At 46.6% G+C, this 15,410-nt stretch overlaps 1 protein-coding gene across 1 annotated transcript; it reads right to left on the bottom strand.

The window, feature by feature from the left end:
* Positions 1-10,350: 10,350 nt before the first annotated feature.
* On the bottom strand, positions 10,351-14,540 carry LOC122228603 (thioredoxin interacting protein). Its single transcript, XM_042953735.1, has 8 exons — positions 14,008-14,540; positions 13,435-13,507; positions 13,167-13,314; positions 12,854-12,956; positions 12,455-12,711; positions 12,202-12,358; positions 11,938-12,089; positions 10,351-11,786 (listed from the first exon to the last, which is right to left on the bottom strand). Exons 1-8 carry the CDS (start codon positions 14,255-14,257, stop codon positions 11,751-11,753), a joined length of 1,176 nt encoding a protein of 391 aa, XP_042809669.1. The 5' UTR covers positions 14,258-14,540; the 3' UTR covers positions 10,351-11,750.
* Positions 14,541-15,410: the final 870 nt, after the last annotated feature.

A 15,410-nucleotide genomic window follows, 5' to 3' on the forward strand; every position in this document is an offset into this window, starting at 1 on the left:
CTTTCCCACACTTGACCTTGATCTTGTCCTTGTTTACAAGGAAAGATTACAGCTATTTTTGTGAGAGAGAGTCGAGAAAGCCAGGTGCAGGGAGGGAGTGGGGAGGAGGTGCTGATTCCTCCCCAGCGCACACCTTCTTCCAGACCCGAGGGATCCCACTTTGAAAGATGTGTCTGTGCAGACGGAGCCACCATTCTCCACTTCCTGAAGCTGCTTTGTGGCTGAGTTGCAGTATCTCTTTTGGTTCTTCTTTGTGGAAGGTAGTTAGTCTTTCTCACTCCTTTCTTGGGGTGGAGGGGGTAGGCGGTATTGCTTTACAGGAAGTAAGGAGGGTGGGGTGGAGGGGAGTGACTTAGGGACACTCACAGCTCAGCTCTGAGAGATGCTTCCTCACCCACTCGGCTCTCCCTGGGGTGAGGTCACTTCCCTAGGCTCTGATTGGCTTCTTGGGAAGCCCTCAGTGAGCTGATTGGTTCTAGCCAGTTGGTCCATGCAACAGTCACGGGCAAGCTGCGTGTCCAGAATAGGAACTGAATAAGGAGGCAGGCACAGATAGCTGGGATGCTGTCATAGCGACCCTACTAAACATTTGAAAGTCATAAAGAGGGGATGTGGGAAAGCCTTCAAGAAATTGTCTAACCATATCCAGGCAGGCCGACTGAATTCCATACAGCATCAAGTGATAGAGACTGGCAATCTCATGTAAGGTATTTCTTACCCCCATTGTAAAAACTAAGCAGGAACTGTGAATCTATTGAGGGAAAGCACCTTGAAAGTCAGGCTGGGGTTCCGTAATAGGTGTTAAGGTAGAGGCAGCCAAGAGAACAGAAAAGGAAACAGGAATTGAAAGAGAACATTCCACAGTTATTGAGCAATTTGTGGTGATTGTTGTGTTTCTTTTTCTAGCTCTCCAAGGTGCTGGGTGAGTGGAATGTGTGGGGGAGGGGCCAGGGGACCTGTCACTGGGGTTTCCCATAGTCACACTTTAGCCTGTGATTGTTGGTGGGGAGAAATCAGCAAGAAACAAACATAAAAGACACTGAAAGATCTCCTTTACTCTCCCACCCCTGCAGCCGCCCCACCACATATACCAGTCCTATCTGATCAGCTATATCTGTGTCTATGTTGGGGGCACAGCCATCCCCTCAAATCCCACCTAATGCCAGCTTAGGACTCTGAAAGAGTCTAAAAAAAAGACAGTAGAGGAGGATTGGAGCGCACTCCTGCCCCCACCTCTATGTACAATACATTTTTTCCCATTTCCCGGGAGAAAGGAGGACAAAGGTTGGAGTGACCACTTGGGCTCAGTTGTACTGCCTCACAAACAAAGTCAGAAAGATCAGACCATTCTTGGATTCTTTCCTAGCTGGCATCCTGCCACTCCTGGCAGGTGACCTTGCTGAACAAATGAACAAAGCCAGAGACACGGGATCTAGCAGCTTCCCCAGATTCCAGAGCCGTTCCAGGCAGAATTTGACTGTTTCCATTGACCTCTCCCCTACTTTCCATACGGGCAGGCTGAGGCTGAAGCCTGAGGTCTAGTCACCAGTCAGGACTGCTCTTTCTCTGCAGGACCACCTGAGAAGCTAGAGATTGAGGCTCCGATTGCAAACATTTAGAGAGGGCCCACACAGTGCTTGCTCAGCGCTGTGCTACCTGCCTGCCAGGGCCTGCTTATGTTGAACACATGGCTCCCCCCACACAGCCAGGCCTGTGCTGGCCCCAGGCAGAGTGGGTTCTCTGGCAAGAATCCTATCCTCCCCTACCCTATGTTCCATCCCTAGCTTCTGGTCCCCTCCCACCTTAGGCCGGAAGCTTAAGAGCTGAGTCTCCAAACTTCACAGGGACTCAGGTGGTTTGAGGGAGGGCTGGATGGGAAACTGGATGCAATGTGTAGTTTAGAAGATGGGGGTGGAGACCCAAGGGAATTGGAAGATCAGATGTCAGGGGGACAGGGCACCCATGGTTTGGCGAGGAAAAGACAATGACTTCCCTCAATTCATTTTTATTGCTGTTTGGACTTTGAAAGGAGGGAAGGGTGGCCTGCAGGCGTAGGCTGGCTGAGAACTAAGTCCAGGGGATAGGCTGCCGACTCAACTGAGCAAAGCACTGGTTATGGTCATGTGTTTATGGAGTTACAGTTTATGGAATTTCACCACTCCACAGCCTTGTGCCCTTGGAAAAGTCATGACAAGCCTGCAAACCTCAGTTTCCTCATGCATGAGACAGAATTCGGATTAGAGAGCCGCCAGGAATCCTTCAAGCTGGTGTTGACCCACCTGCACGAATCCAAATGGTTTTGAGAACAAAGGTCAGGGCGTGTCCAGCTGTTGCTGAACTCATTCCATCCTCAGAATTCCCCCACCTATTTTCAGCCTGGGCAAGCTAAAGATACCTCAGGCATCCAGCCAGTCCTTTCCAAGAAACTGCCTCAGCCCCAGTGGTAGAAGCATCAGCAATTCTATCAACTATCGAGGGAGGTGACAACCCCTACAGCAGAGTTCAAGGTCACAATCTGCAAGCCAGGAGTCAAATGAAGCTGTTCAACCGAGAAGCTTCTGACAGAGGAAGGGGCTGGTTGAGCAGGTCTTCATCTCCCATCATATCATTATGTCTGGCTGGAGGAAAGAGAGGAGGAATGAGCTAGACAGGAATAGCTTCAGTTAGCTAATCTGTCCAGACCAGTGGTGACCCCCTCTCCATTGAACTTTCTCCTACAGAGCCTATTTCCTCAAGGTCATTTGGAACCAGAAAGCCAAAAAATAAGAAGTTCTAGTTTCCTAGTATCACCTCAGAAAGATCTTTGCTTTACCCCCAACAGAACTTAATTTGGTATTTTGTATCCTAACGAGAAGGGATGTTTCCCCGGTCACCTTAATGGGACTCAGTGGGAAGACAAAGCTCCAGTTTTAACTGCAGGACCTGAAAGGCCAAGTAAGGCCCAAGGCTTTTAAGACCTTTTGAAGGTCCAAGGATTCCTCAGACCCAGGCCTGACCAACACGGGGAGATACTATGCCTCCAAGACCTCTGAGTCTGGAGGTCTCCATTCTCCATTCTCAAACACCTCCTCCTCCCTGGATCCCCAGCTCTAAGCTGGGCTTCCCCAAACCGGGACCCTACCTCTCTCTGAATCTTCCCCAACCTGTGACTCCATTTCCCCTGGTGTATAATGATCAATAGAAAAATATCCAAATTCTGTCTTTGCCATTCTTTGTTACATTCAGGGCAGCATCGACAGTACTAGAATAGGAGGGAGATTAGTTAGACCTGTCTTTGCTTTGCTAAAACAGATGGGGGCGGGGGACAGGGGCGCCTGGGTGGCTCAGTTGGTTGAGCATCCAACTTCAACTCAGGTCATGATCTCGCACTTTGTGAGTTTGAGCCCCGCCTCAGGCTCTGTGCTGACAGCTCAGAGCCTGGAGCCTGCTTCAGATTCTGCTTCAGATTCTGTGGGTGCCTCTCTCTCTCTCTCTCTCTGTCCCTCCCCTGTTCACACTCTCTCTCTCAAAAATAAATAAATGTTTAGGGGCACCTGGGTGGCTCAGTCGGTTAAGCGTCCGACTTTGGCTCAGGTCATGATCTCACAGTCCGTGAGTTCAAGCCCCGCGTCGGGCTCTGTGCTGACAGCTCAGAGCCTGGAGCCTGCTTCACATTCTGTGTTTCCCTCTCTCTCTGCCCCTTCCCTGCTCATGCTCTGTCTCTCTCTGTCTCAAAAATAAACATTAAAAAATTAAAAAAATAAATAAATAAACGTTTAAAAAAGGTTTTAAAAAAATGATGGGGGGAACAAACTCACCTAAGTCAGGGACACAGATCTGGGGTATTTCCCATCATGGGGAGAGAACAGATGGAATCCCATTTGGACGGGTTTGAAAGACGCCCTGGTACTCATCCTCCTTCTGCTCAGCTATGGCAGCAGATGCAGCTATTCTGGAAAGGAGATTCCTTCATCTAAAGAGGTCAAGGTAACTCTTTTACTTCATTTTTCTGAGGCATGAGTGGTAAGAGGAAGTGAAACAAAGATGGGCTCAGTGGAAGAAAGGGCAACTGCTGACCAGCCCTTTTCTTAGCCTTCCGCTTCCTGGCCCCAAGCGTCTCTCCTGACCCCTAGACAGTCTTTCCTGCAGTCTTTCCTGTCTAACCATAGTTGGCTGCTCCTGGCCCCTCACCTCTCCCTTACTTGGCCTGGCTCCTGTTTTGAGACTTGCTCTTCACCCTGAGCCACCACTCTAACACCTGTCCAGAGATAGCAGGGATGTCTACAAACTTCCCAGGAGCTGGACTGGGCCAGGTCAGGAGGTGTGACTTGGGGCCAGAAAGAGCTTATCACTCAGACTAATTGTCTTTGATATTCTTTTCCTCTTGTTGACTTCTCTCCATGTCTGTCTTTGCCTCATGTCTTTAGCGTTGTGATGACCAACTTGGGTTACTTCTGGGTGATGTAGCGAGGAATATTGGAATTGCAGAATACACACGGTACGTCTTCTAGAGGGTCCATATTACTTTTAAGATTTGGTAGAGGAAGGTAAAATTATTGTTATGCTAAAACTACACAAATATATGGTGCAGTATAAATCAAAATTTGCACTTTTTCAACATAAAATAGGTACTTTTTTTGGCCAACAACATTTTTAGCTTCCGACAGGCTCCTTTGGAGAGTCCCAGAAGCCCTGGGGAAAAGGGTTCATTCTCCCTAATTTTAGCGGTCCCTCAGAGGAAATATTTGAGAAGCTCTACGTAGAGGTAACAACTTTAAGCCCCAACACCAGTCCGGAGTCAGACAGGGACAAAGGAGTGAAGCAGGTGAGTGTAATATGATAGAGCGTGGTGCTAGAGAGCCTGCCTGGTCCCTTCAGTTCTAACAGGTTGACACCATGAAGGAATGTGGACTGGTTGTTACCAAATATAATTGCTTTTTTTTTAATTTATTTTTTTAATTTACATCCAAGTTACTTAGCATACAGTGCCACAGTGATTTTAGGAGTAGATTCCTTAATGCCCCTTACCCATTCAGCCCATCCCCCCTCCCAAAACCCCTCCAGGAACCCTCTGTTTGTTCTCCATATTTAAGAGTCTCTTATGCTTTGTCCCCCTCCCTGCTCTTACATTATTTTTGCTTCCCTTCCCTTATGTTCATCTGTTTTGTCTCTTAAAGTCCTTATATGAGTGAAGTCATATGATATTTGTCTTTCTCTGACTGACTAATTTCATTTAGCGTACCCTCCAGTTCCATCCACGTTGTTGCAAATGGAAAAATTTCATTCTTTTTTTTTATGTTTTATTTTTTATATTTGAGAGAGAGCGTGTGAGTGGGGGAGGGGCAGAGAGATGGAGGCAGAATCCAAAGCAGGCTCCAGGCTCCGAGCTGTCAGCACAGAGCCCAACACGGCACTCGAACTCACGAGCAGTGAGATCATGATCTGAGCTGAAGTTGGACGCCCAACCAACTGAGCCACCCAGGTGCCCCAAGATTTCATTCTTTTTGATTGCCGAGTAATACTCCATTGTCTATATATACCACATCTTCTTTATCCATTTATAATGCTTTTTAAGAGAAGCCAGAACAGATTTTGGTAAAATCTGGTTAATTGTTTACCGCCAATTCAAATGTTTAGGATGAAACTGTATAGGTTTCTAAATGGCTGCAGGCTGATTCCACCAGTGGCCCCCTGGTTTGCTGCTCCTGGCCTCAACCAATATTTCTTCTACTTTCCAAAGATATACAAGGCTCATCTGGGCTTCCAGGATCTCAGATTCTGTTCTCAAGAGTTCAGGGCAGTGAGGTGTATGAGGCTGCAGGGAGTTTGCAGCTGTCCCGCAGTAGAGCTTGAAGAGGTAGGACTGAAGAGACGCCTCTGGGTGTCCCTGGCAGGCTACTCCTTTCTCTAAGAAAAGCAAAGGAACCATTGGCCCCGGCCTGAGCATCCTTTCCTTGATCTACGGGGATATGGAGCTAAAAACATCTTGGGGTCGTGAACAGAAAGCCAAGTTTCCTCAGAGTTGGAAGGTAAGAGAAGGGTGAAAAAGCAGGAGTAGACTGAAATGGGAGAAGAGGAGACAAAGGAAAGATTTGCTGTCAATCTGGACAGGTGAAGGAGGAAGTCAGAATTTAGACAGGTGAAGTGGAGAGGGTCTTCAGCCACAGAATCATATAAGGGAAGCACAGTTCTCATGCCCCTGAACCCCCCACCTCCCTTCCCAGCAACTGAAATCCTTCCTCTATCTGTCCAGAAAGTTAAAAATATCCAAGCTAGGCACCCAGCCCAGCCAGGACATTTCCGAGAACCTGTTTACCGACGATTTGATTGATTTGGAGAGGTAGCAGCTCCATTGCCCCAACAATGAGAATAGATCTTGCTTGGCATCCAAATGCTCAAGGCATGTGAGACCCACAATCCTGCACCTATGCTCTGTCTGGTCTCTTCTCCCATCATCACTCCCATTGCCTGGAGATGGCCAGTCAACTTGGCGTCAGAAAAATCCCAGCCTTCAGAGTCTGTTCCTTCTTTTCTCCTTACAGAATGGACCCAGGAAAGAATACAGCAGGGTCAAGCTAAGGGAAACCTCAAGACAGGATGGAAATAGCCCAAATAGGCTAAATTGGGCCTCAACAGAGGGCTCACCTCCACTAGCTTTTGTGCCACTTGGTCTGGTCCACCTCAGGGAAAAAAAATCAAATGAGATGCATTACCTTTGAATAAGGAGTCTGAGAGTTCTCTGCAGTGTCGCATTGTATGCCCATTGTATGTTCCTCGGTTTCTGTCTCTCAACGGTGGGAAGATTTCCCCTGAAGTTGTGTAGTGAAAAGTTAAGAAAGCTCAATTAATTTCCAGAAGGTGACAGAGTTAATCCAGAGGCCTGTGAAGCACTCTGGGTGTATGAGAGAGAAAAGTCTAGTGCTCCCTGAGCTATATGAGATGCAGGGTGTGCAGAGGACCTGGTCTGGCCTGGAGGTGGGAGTCCCAACCTCTCCCCTACCACAATTAACTCTAGGCTGAGTCAGCTTCTATACAGAGACTTCTCAGACTGTTTTGTTCCCTTAATACAGGAAGGAGGAATCAAGGGGAGCAAAGAGAGAACGGGCCTTATTTCTGCTAGGTCACAGAGGAAGAACGATTTTGGAGACATGCCTGGGAGTGAACTAATCAAGACTAATCAATTGTGGTGGACGTGGCTCCTCTTTTATTTTAGATAACAAGCACTTGTTTGCCTGTTCTAACACTGCACGTATTTAAAAAAAAATTTTTTTAACATTTATTCATCTTTGAGAGAAAAGAGTGTGAGCGGGGGAGGGGCAGAGAGAGAGGGAGACACAGAATCAGAAGCAGGTTCCAGGCTCCAAGCTGTCAGCATAGAGTCGGACGCGGGGCTCAAACTCACAAACCACAAGATCGTGATCTGAGCTGAAGTCAGCCGCTCAGCCCACTGAGCCACCCAGGCACCCCACTTCATGTATATTTTTAAAATCCTCACCATAATCTTCCGAGGTAGGTACTATTATTATTTCCCACTTCACAGGTAAACAAACTGTAGCTCAGAAAGCTTAACCAAGTTGCCCAATCTTGTACAGCTTGTTGAATGGTGGAATTAAGATTGGAATTGAGATAGTTCAACTCCACTCTATATTATTTCTCCAGGAAGGCTGATCCCCGTACTTTTTCTAGGCTCTAGACTCGCATATTGGGCCAGGACCTGTAGCCCTGGAGTTGCAGCCTCTCTGCAGAGTGTTTTTCAACTCAGGAAATGGTGGTAGATGAAGGGTAAGAACAAAGAACGAGACACAAATTTCTGCTCTTCTAGTCCAGGACTGTTGAGATCAGGGTGCTTGGGACAGGGGTTGTGACCATTGGAGGGTCAGTAAAAGATTTTCCTTATCTACCTTTTGTATTCCATCGCCTAGAGATAGTCCAAGGAAAGAATGCAAGGAGTCTGTAGGCTGTTGAAAGAACTGGGCAAAAGACACTCCTTCACCCCACTCCATACCCTCCAGTTCCTATGTGATTGTTCACCAGGTGCTCGGACAGATCTGTCTAAACTTCTCCCTCCCAATGGCTCAACCCAAGTTCAACCTTGTGTTTCTGGTCTGTTGAGAGGTATCAAGCTAGCCAAGGACCCTGGTTATGGAATACTTGCCCCTTCCTTGTTAATTTTACTTTTTCTAGCTCTTTTCTCCCTCTAGATCGTTTTCTTGCTGTCTTCTCTCAGACCTTCATATACCAGATTGGACCTAATGAATAAATGATACCAAGAACTGGATCTCCTCTAATGACTGCACATGTACGTTATAGCTCTTTAAAAATTAAAAGGCACATGAGAAGAGCACGGGCAAGGAAGACCCCAAATCTACCCAGTTAAGTGGAGAAGCAGCTGAGCCAGTACCCAAGGAAGTGTACTTAAAGGAGCCTACATGCAGAAAATGTCCTGAGGTAAGGTAGAAAATGTGTGTAAAAGGCAAAAAGAAAGTCGGAGTGCAGCCTTTTGTGCTCTAAGGGAAGGATGAGTTTCCTGTGAGTGAACAGCTAGCTGCCTTCCTTTCTTCCTCATATTTTGCTGTGCTGTTCCATACGGTTGTCACTAGTCACACGGAGCTAATTACATTTAAATTAATTAAACAAAAATAAAAATTCAGCTCATCAGTCACACCACCACATTTCAGAGCTCAGTTGCCATGTGTGGCTAATGGTTACCATTTTAGTGGGCATATAGAACATTTCCATCATCACAGAAAAGTTCTATTGGGCCGTTTGAATTTGAAGCATTAGGAGAAGATGCATAGGTTCTGGTTGTTTGAGAATCAGATCTCTAACAGACCTCAGGTGTCAGTTATCTACCCTCTCCCGGCTCTCCCCTTCTCATTTCTTGTCCCATTAGCCATGCTGTTTACACAAACAGCCAGGCTTTCTCTCCATCTCTCCCTCCTGCCCTCTGGCCGGCTCTTGTCCTTGCTCCACCCCACCAGTCCCTGGAAAACAAGCTGCACGAAAAACTTCCATCAACTTTGACCTAGTTTCCTGGTCAAATTCAGGGAATAAGGGAGGAGACGCCAAACTCTTGAACAGGTGAGAAAAGGAGGCAGCCCAGGTAAGAGTGAAGGAGAGAGTCACCACGGCAACAGGGAGTCAGAGGCTGACACCTTGGGAAAGAGAAACAGCCAGAAGAGAGAAGAGCTCCTGAAAATAAAAGACTGATGAAGGAAGATTGAAGTGGGAAGGAATCTTTTCAGTCTTTTTCAATTCACACTGATTTCATTAACTTCCAGGAGTCTGAGGTCTGTAATTAGCATGTGGAAGTCGGCAGAAAAGTCACCCCCCAAATTCCTAGATAAGGACCAGATCTGTCTGCAAAGGTTTAAGCCAGAAACCAGGCAAGTACGTTGACTTCTGAGGTTTCAGGGTTCTCATACCCGTCACCCCTTTAAGAATAAAAATCATTTCAATTAGAGGCGGACTTGTGGTATCTATCTTCTGTAAGTAAGAAATAGGAACTGCAGAAGCATATCCTAAGGGATGAGGGAGGGGTTAAATACTCAGCAAACATCTGAGTTATGATTATGTGTTTCTTCTATAGGAACTGTGCTAGGAACAGCAGAGATAAAAGATGGTAGCTGCCTTCAACCAATTCTCAGAAGTCTAGATCCTTAAGTCCTGAATGATTATCATCTTATAACTTACTGTATATGAACCAGGTTTAGCTGAGAAGAAACTTCAGCACGAGACCAAATTATAAAATGGGGAACCATAACCCTTTCCTTTCAGGTTCTCTCACCGATCTTTTTTCTGTGTATTTTGAGAGCTAATTTTATTTTTTAAAAGATGTTAATTTCTACACCCAATGTGGGACTCAAACTCACAACCCTGAGCCTCATACTCTGCCAATTGAACCAGCCAGGTGCCCCAAAAGCTCATTAAAAAACATTTTAAAAAAATCTTTAAGTATCTTCAAGTAAGTCCCAACGTGGGACATGAGCCCATGAGCTCATGATCCCAGATCACCCTCCACCAACTGAGCCACCCAGGTGCCCCTGAAGAGATTAAAAAAAAAAAAAAAAAAAAGTGCATGCACTCCAAAATCCAAGGAATTTCATTCTGAGTTATCTACGGGTGCAGAAAACTAGCCTAGACCACCAGAATATCCCACTACAGTTTTTAGTTAACTAGAAAAAAGACTAAATGTAGCTAAAATTCCTTCCTTTTGCACCCCAAACCCCACCCCCGGACTACAATGATTAGGGTCAATAGGGAAGCTTTTCTCCACAGGATTTCCAAAAACGGGAATCACTAAGTAGGGGTAAAGCTCCTTCAGGCACACTTTCCAGTAAACTTCAAACACCACCTCACAGACAAGAAAACCATTTTTGCCATTAAAAAACTTTATTTTTATTTTTTACAAAGAATATCCCCCACTTGGGGTGAAAATATATCTGGTTAAGTACAAAATATAGTTTTTATCATACAAAAAGATAAACATTTACAAAACAAAAAAAACGAAACCGCTTTCAGCCCACATACTTTCTCAGAAGAAGGTGGAGCTCAGTGCTCTGACACAGGACAGTGAACAAAGTGCTAAGGCTGAGGGGTCGGACCAAGTGCTCAAGGGCTGCAGTTAGAGAGGACTGTCAACATGCCGGGTCTCCTAACACTGTGCAGGGAGCCCTGGGGGCTGTGGCGAAGGCGGCCTGCTCAGTTCTCATGGCAATGTCTGGAAGCTCTGATCACAGTGTTGGCAGCGTCTTGATCTACAGTTCCTCGGAGGGTGTGGAGAAGTCACAGTGGGCGACGCTGATAGCAGCAACCCTTCTCACATAATTAAGAGCTGTTAGAATTACAGAATTCTGTACACTGGGACAAAGCCTCAAAAGTGAGGAATAACACTTTTTTTTTTTGTCATTGTGCTTAGCCTTAGAGACGTAGTAGACCAGTTTTAGCTTACATCTGAGATAGGGAAAAAATTTTTTTTCAAAAGGAACTAAAGTGCTAAGAATTATCACCTCAGAAGCAAGTCCAAGGAGTCACATGAAAAGAAAAACACATTCTCCCATATGAAAATGTTTGCAACAGGAGAATACAGTGCAATAGGCTCAAAAAATGGCTTTTAAGACCTTTGGTGGGGCATGGTTACAACTGCTTTAAGCCAGATTAAAGTACATTCGAAGCAAAGACAACCTTAGAGCTTCTTTTTAATTCACATGGGAAGCTCTTCTCCAGAAGTTCAAACCACATCAGTTCTGGAAGGTTTTTCTTTTCTTTCTGCTATAAGTGTAAAACAAAGGGCAACACTGATTTTAAGAACCTTCTTGTCCCAAAATTTTGGCCATGATTTTTTTTTTCCTTTTCCTAATTTGCTAAAGTGGCTCTGCTCCACATGGCACAAGAGTTCAAGATACAGAATCCCCTTCAAAAACCCTGGGGAAGACCATGTCAGGAGGCCATTTCTACCCCTTACTCAAACTTACTAAAAATGCCTTAATTTTCAAGATCTGAGAAAACAGGATGGGCCCGAATTTTTGTAGTGTGTTTTTAAACCCATCCAGCAAACACTCCCTATCACAACCTCTCCCTGGCTGAGGACGAGCGTGCACCATTTTAAGGCCCAGGAGGTCGCCTGCTGATCACCTCCTACACTGGGAGTCAGAGGCTGGGGTGGACCCATACCCCAATGGAGAGACTGTTGAGTCTCTGAAAAAGTAAGAGTCCAGGAAGAGAGGCAGAAAGAAACAAGTAAGTACAGCTGCTTCTTTTCTTCCACATGTTCACTGCACATTGTTGTTGAGAATGCAGGGATCCACCTGGGGGTGGGGGAGGCAAGAAGGGAGAGAAAGAAAAGACCATTTTAGTTTGGGTAAGAACTGACAGAACCACCCAGTTTAGCAATACCTCCAACTCAACTTCCTATGGAAGGTTTAAGACAAAACGTAGTGCTAAAATGATAATTCTCACCTCTGTGTAGGTAGGTGGTGGCATGAACTGGAATTCGGGAGCGTACATAAAAATAGGGCTGTCTTGAGGACTGTCTGTGTCATCTAGCAGAGGAGTGGTGGGGCTCTCCAATCGGTGATCTTCAGGAATGATATCCATATAGCAAGGAGGAGCTAGAAAAAAATTTAGGCATAAGAAGTCTGGCTGTGAAACACCTGACCATCACAATTTCACAAACCCAAGCAGGCCAAAGAGGAAGGATGGACATTATTAGGTCTGACTCACCTTCTGGGGTATCGGGGATGTTTAGATCTACCCAACTCATCTCAGAGCTGGTTCGGCTGGCCATGCTGGATGTCCGGCTGCTCAGACCTGACCGGCTACCAATTACGAGGGGCAGATCAAGGATGACTTTCTTGGAGCCGGGGACGCTGACATAGATCTAGAAAGGAAAAGGACAGTTTGTTAGATTACAGGTCTGGAGAAACCACTGCTATTTTGACAGAAGAATAATCTCTCTCTGACTCCACCCACTCACCAGTAAGGAGTATTCAACTCGAAGGATGTTGCAGCCCAGGATAGAAGGCCTAATCTTCTGCACCCGAAGGCTCTTGCCACGCCACGATGCACAGGTTCCTGAGATGATATGATTGCCTCTGACCGATGACAGCTTCTGCGTCAACACTTTGGTTTGGCCATTGGCAAGGTAAGTGTGGCGGGCTACTATGGCAGCTTTGGGGACCACGATGCGGGAACATGTATTCTCAAAGTCAGCATGGATAGAAATCTCATCACCTAAAGAATGAGAAAGGTGAAAACTTATTAGCTGATGCTTGGTGCAATTAGTGACTTTTCTCCTATCCCTAGCCCCTGCCCTCACTCCCAAAACCACAGTCCCTGTTTTATCAGTCTACCATTTTAAGTACTAGGTTTTTACCTTCACAGAATCCTTTTCTGTCAATTCGGGCAGAGACAGACACTCGCCCATCAGGAATGAACATGCAGGAAACTTTCTTCTCCTTTTTAGCAGACACAGGAGCCTATGTTGAATAGGAGTAAAAAGAGGTTTTGAGAATTTCTAGAGATCCTTTTTTTTTTTCCTTTCCACTTCCTTACCTAGAACAGGCAACTTTCCTTCCCACCTTGGTAATTTAGGGCTGAATTCCCTGAAGTGCTTCAATCTAATGCCTAAGACACTTAATTTATCATCCCCAAAATCCAAGAGAATAGGATTTTAAAATGAACCTCACCATTAAATCAGGAGTATTGACATCCACTAGATCCATCACTTCGAAAATTTTCTTGGTCTCTTGAGTGGGCTGGCTGGGGCGATCAAGAAAAGCCTTCACCCAGTAGTCTACACACCCATACTTTCCTTTGAAGGATGTTCCCAAAGGCCTGTTGGGGGAAAAAAGAAGCAGTTAATCTACAAACGCTCTCCAAGAACAGGAAGTGACCAAAGGCTGGGAAGAGTGTGAGAGATTAAAAAGTCCAAAGATGCATTCAGCAGACACCTACCCCTGAGGAAGCTCAAAGCCGAACTTGTACTCGTATTTGTTTCCAGGTCTCATGATCACCATCTCATTCTCACCTGAAAAGAAGGAAAAGCAAGTAGCCCATAAGTTTCTTGTTACACTTAAAATGCAGTTGTGCGATAAGGAGTTCCTGGGCAGCAAGCAAGTCTACTGTAGTTCCCCCACTTTTATCCGGTATGTTCTTAAATGAGATTCTGACGCATTTTGTTGGGCAAAAAGTTACAAAGCCCTGCAGTGATGACAGGCTACTATCATCTCAAACAGGAAGCAAGCAAAGAATAAGCAACTTATACATAAAAAAAAAAATCTTTAAATAGCTAGGACAACACCCCTCAGGATCACCTTCAGATCACAACACTGTAGGAAACTGTACAAATCACCATTTTTTAAGGAGTCTGCAAGTCAAAACTTAAAAAAAAAAAAAAAGGAAGCAACACGAAATTCAAGCCGCTCAACCCGAGCAACTTGGAATATTTAGCAAAAGCTCCAACTGTCCGTTTCAACTCTTCCCGAATCAGCTTCCACCACCCTCCCGGCAGACAACGGGGCCACTCACCTGTGGGCTCGTCTTCCAAGAGAAGCGTGTCTTCGTAGCGCAAGTACTCGGAGGTCTGTTTGCACTGCTGGGATCCCTGCATCCACAGGACCTTCGCCACTCCGCAAGCCAGGATCCTGACAGCTTTGACTCGAGTGACTTCACAAACCTCCACTACCACCCGGCCAGCCACCTTCTCCCCACTGCCGTACACCTTTTCAGGGTCGTTAAAGACCACCTCAAAAGATTTGATCTTCTTGAACATCACCATGATTGGACTGGGTTGGCTTAACAGTTAAAAAACGGGGGAGAGAAAGAACAGCAAAAGTCCCAAATCCAAAAATTACAGAAAATTAAGGTTATCTCACTCTCCAACTCTCCACTAAAATCTGATGGAGATGTCAGGAAAACGTAAGCTGCGGGTTACGCCAAGGAATTTCCAGAGAAAAATCAGCTTTTTTCCCTCCTTTCCTCCAACAGCTGGAGGAGCTCTCCGGAGCTCGGCAAAGCCACTCACGCACCTGGACCGAAGAGAGCAGTGTACAGTTGCTAGCGTGAGCCGGAAACTGTTTTATATAGTAGTCAGGCACCGCAGGGCCACGCGAGCGCTGGCCCGGAGGCTCGTGCTGCCCTCGTGCACAGCCCTCCCATTGGCTGCCCGGTCCTTGTTTACCGGGAGCCCAACCAATCGGCGAGGTCGCAGCGGCGCGTGGACACGGTGTGCGCCTGGCGGGGAAAATGGTTGTTGTGCACCGCCGCCTCGCCGGGAGGAGGGGGCGGTGGGGCTGCGAGCGGCTGCCCTCCGGCCCAGAGGAAGCGGGGCCTCTCTGACCCTAGAATTTATCGCGGGCTGGTGGCCATCGGAGGGTGGGTGCAAATGCTTCTGGGCTGGGAGCGGCGTTTGCGGCAAAAGGAAAATGTGCTTAGGTGGGAATTTCATGCCTAGCCTTAGCCAGCGCAATTAATTTAGGGGCGACTGTTTATTCCGGGCTCACAAGTCGCAAGTACTGTGAAAAACAATCCCTTCACTCCAAGAATACTTCAGATCTGGGGCGGAGGCCAGGGAGCGCTGGTGTTACTGTTCAGGAAGAGACCCTTTGTCCTTCTCTTGCCCCGCGGCTCTGTCAGCACCCAACCGACTGTGAAAGAAAAGGAGAACTTCCACAAGTTGTAACCCCCCTTTCAGTCCTCAGTGGACAAACGGTATGCTCGGCCTTCTTCCTCCCTCTCTAGCCCCTCGGAGCCCCGGAACTGCGTGCCTGCGCTGTTCTCACTCCCTGTACCCTCTATTCTGTTCTCTGTGTTCTCTGGAACGTGGAAACAGGGCGTGTTCACATCCTGTTGGCTTTATCCCCTCGTCTCTTCAGTTTCTGCCTGCAAAGTTGAGGAACATTTTGTTTATGTTCCCCCCGGTTACCTATTAC

Source organism: Panthera leo, chromosome C1 (assembly GCF_018350215.1).
Source record: "Panthera leo isolate Ple1 chromosome C1, P.leo_Ple1_pat1.1, whole genome shotgun sequence".
Taxonomy (NCBI): domain Eukaryota; kingdom Metazoa; phylum Chordata; class Mammalia; order Carnivora; family Felidae; genus Panthera; species Panthera leo.